We start from the raw sequence: 2,500 nt of genomic DNA on the forward strand, positions 1-2,500 counted from the left end.
CGTCACTGCATGACATTAAAAATAAAACAGAATCTCCAAGCTATAACCTCTGAATTAGAGTTATAAACTACTATTCTTTTAACATTTCAAAAATTACGTTTGCACTGAAGGTGAGTCATCAAACTATGGCGATTTGAAAACCTTGACTGTCACCAAATCACAAAATTAAAACACCAGACTTACGTAATGTATATGTAAAAGCATGTGTTCAAATTGGTAAGTTATATAGCCATCATCAGTTTTGCTACAAAATTACCTAATGTAACAGAGATACAAAAGTACCTTAGACTCTCAATGTTTGCAATGTTTGGAAGAAAGATAATAGAATTTTCCAGAATTGTTTTGAACAAAACTCTAACCAGTTAACTTGAATAACAGCTCGAAGTCAAGTGACAACACATGCAACATTCAACATCGATCGCACGTACCAATCAATGGCTTATTAAAATAAACGAAAATATATTTGATCCCTATCACAATTTGTTTATTTGTTGTCCTAAATCTGTACAAACAGCTGCGGAACCAAAGAAATCCCTTGAGATTCGTCAGCAGGGATTCAAATGTCAGAGTGGAACTTGTTCAAGGGTGTGGAACAAGAATGTTAAATTTGTTGCACGTAGAATTGCAACTACATGCATTAGTTTTAACTTGATATTCGTTAAAAATATATTACTAATACAAACATAACACTTCTTTTATAAGGTAAATTTAAATAATAAAGCCAGGATTTTCATTCATAATAAAGTGAGACAAATTGTGAGCGTAAGTCATTAAATCAAATAGTTGAAAGTTAACAAGATAAATAATTACCTGTTATGTTATTTTCAAGAGTAGAGGATTCTCTCCGGCAAAAATTAAGAGCTGGCAGTAGCGATCGCCAGGACAGTTAACTCTTCTCTTGCTTACCTCATCAGCTGTAGTTTCAGCTGTTAACATATCTTTAAGTTCCTCTAGGAACTTTTCTTGTAACGGCGACAAGTCCCCAGTCAAACCACTCATGCTTGTAACGTTTTGAGAGGGTGAACCTCGCCTTGTACTCGTCTCGTTTAGGTGAAAAGATTCGCTTATCTCTCAGAAAATACATGATCCATATTTACAGGTGGCAGTCGGCGCAGATTACGTTATCTGCTTGTACGGATGATTGACCTGCATTTCAATATTTTGTGAATTATTTATCACCATAAATATCTCTCATTAAAGTGCAAACCGATTGTTTCGAAGATGGTGATCGAGAGGGACGAGGGACCACCAAACCCTTCAAAACCCGCACATTCTCTCGTGCACGCAGAAAGAAGAATTAAAAGAATCAAATTGTGCAAACAAAGCTGTAAGAAGCATAAAAAAACTCTTACGCTCTTTTGTGATGGGTTGACATGTACCGAAAAAAATGGCATTTTACAGATAATGCACGAAAGTGCTAAAAATTTATTTTTGATGTCTGTGCAAGGAGATTTTGAGTGACAAGAAGATAAACATTTACTTGATGAAAAGTCGTGACTCTCCCAAGTTCGGTTGGCGGCTGGACCAATTACAACACGTGGCAGGCGCATCAATATCCCGTATGCACCAACACTTCGCTGAGCGTTCTATGCACCAAGGGGCGCGATGTGAGCTGATGTGATTCTGCTTCTTTTACCGTTATTATGACATGGATTGTAGTGTAGTGCTGTTCTTTGGAACGCGGAAGGGAAAAATGTCAAGTAATTTCTACCAGAGTAGAAAAAAGCCGTAAGGTGATATCTTGGAACAAAATCGTTTTGCAGAGCTGTCACGGTTCAGGTTTTGTTAGTCTGCATTGTGTTTACTAGCACACGACACCTTTCCTTTTCCAACTGGCGATCTGAATTTTACAAAACTTGTTTTAGAATAAGTATGAGTGCGGACGACAGACCTGATCGCTCTGGAAACTCAGATGACTGTGGGTGAGTTGGACAAAATATTAAATTCGAATAAATCAGAGTAAATCCTCTCGATCGAGGTGTGCGTGCATAGCCAAGACACCTCTGTTGTCGTTTGTCGTGTGAAATCCACCCAGTGTGGGTTTCTATGCAAGGCACTACCGCCACACGTTCTAAACACAATATTTCATTCACGCGTATTTGGCAGTAATTTAAGTGGCCCCAAACATGTCGAATCGGGTCCACAAATGTCTTATTTTAATTGAAATATACTCCAGCAGGTTGTTTAAAATTTAACATGCATGCAAACTCATTTGCATGGCTTCTTCGAGTAACCATGTACATTTCCCAATGCCGCATTTTGAACCTTTGATCCGTTGTAAGTGCAATTCGCTTTTCGTTTTGCAATACATCAGCGATTTCGCTCATTTTCACTTTTTCCATGCGGTATGCATGGCTGAAATTCAAGTTAATCCGCCTCGCGACAGCACTTGTGGTTATTTTTCGTGGGCAGCCAGATCCTTTCCGTGGCGATTGTCACGGTTGATCCGGAAGGAAGATGCCCTTTAACTTTGAGGTTGACCTGTTATTTTTAACTTAGA

The 2,500-nt window shown here is 38.4% G+C and overlaps 2 protein-coding genes across 4 annotated transcripts in view; one reads left to right on the forward strand and one right to left on the reverse strand.

The window, feature by feature from the left end:
* The window catches only part of LOC138049440 (uncharacterized), a 26,176-nt gene extending 24,961 nt beyond the window's left edge, over nt 1-1,215 (reverse strand). Inside the window, exon 1 of the mRNA XM_068895712.1 lies at nt 907-1,215. Within this exon, the coding sequence (XP_068751813.1) occupies nt 907-999 (93 nt within the window). The 5' untranslated portion in view covers nt 1,000-1,215. The remainder of the gene's footprint in view (nt 1-906) is intronic.
* A 373-nt stretch (nt 1,216-1,588) lies between these two features.
* The window catches only part of LOC138049441 (histone-lysine N-methyltransferase SETD2-like), a 31,777-nt gene continuing 30,865 nt past the window's right edge, over nt 1,589-2,500 (forward strand). Inside the window, exons 1-2 of one of the 3 annotated variants that reach the window (XM_068895713.1) lie at nt 1,589-1,733; nt 1,866-1,922. In XM_068895713.1, the coding sequence (XP_068751814.1) occupies nt 1,873-1,922 (50 nt within the window). In that variant the 5' untranslated portion in view covers nt 1,589-1,733; nt 1,866-1,872. Of the gene's footprint in view, nt 1,780-1,865; nt 1,923-2,500 lie in introns of all 3 variants that reach the window. The other 2 variants (XM_068895715.1, XM_068895714.1) reach the window with 2 other exon arrangements.

The sequence above is a fragment of the Montipora capricornis genome, chromosome 5, assembly GCF_036669925.1.
Source record: "Montipora capricornis isolate CH-2021 chromosome 5, ASM3666992v2, whole genome shotgun sequence".
NCBI lineage: Eukaryota > Metazoa > Cnidaria > Anthozoa > Scleractinia > Acroporidae > Montipora > Montipora capricornis.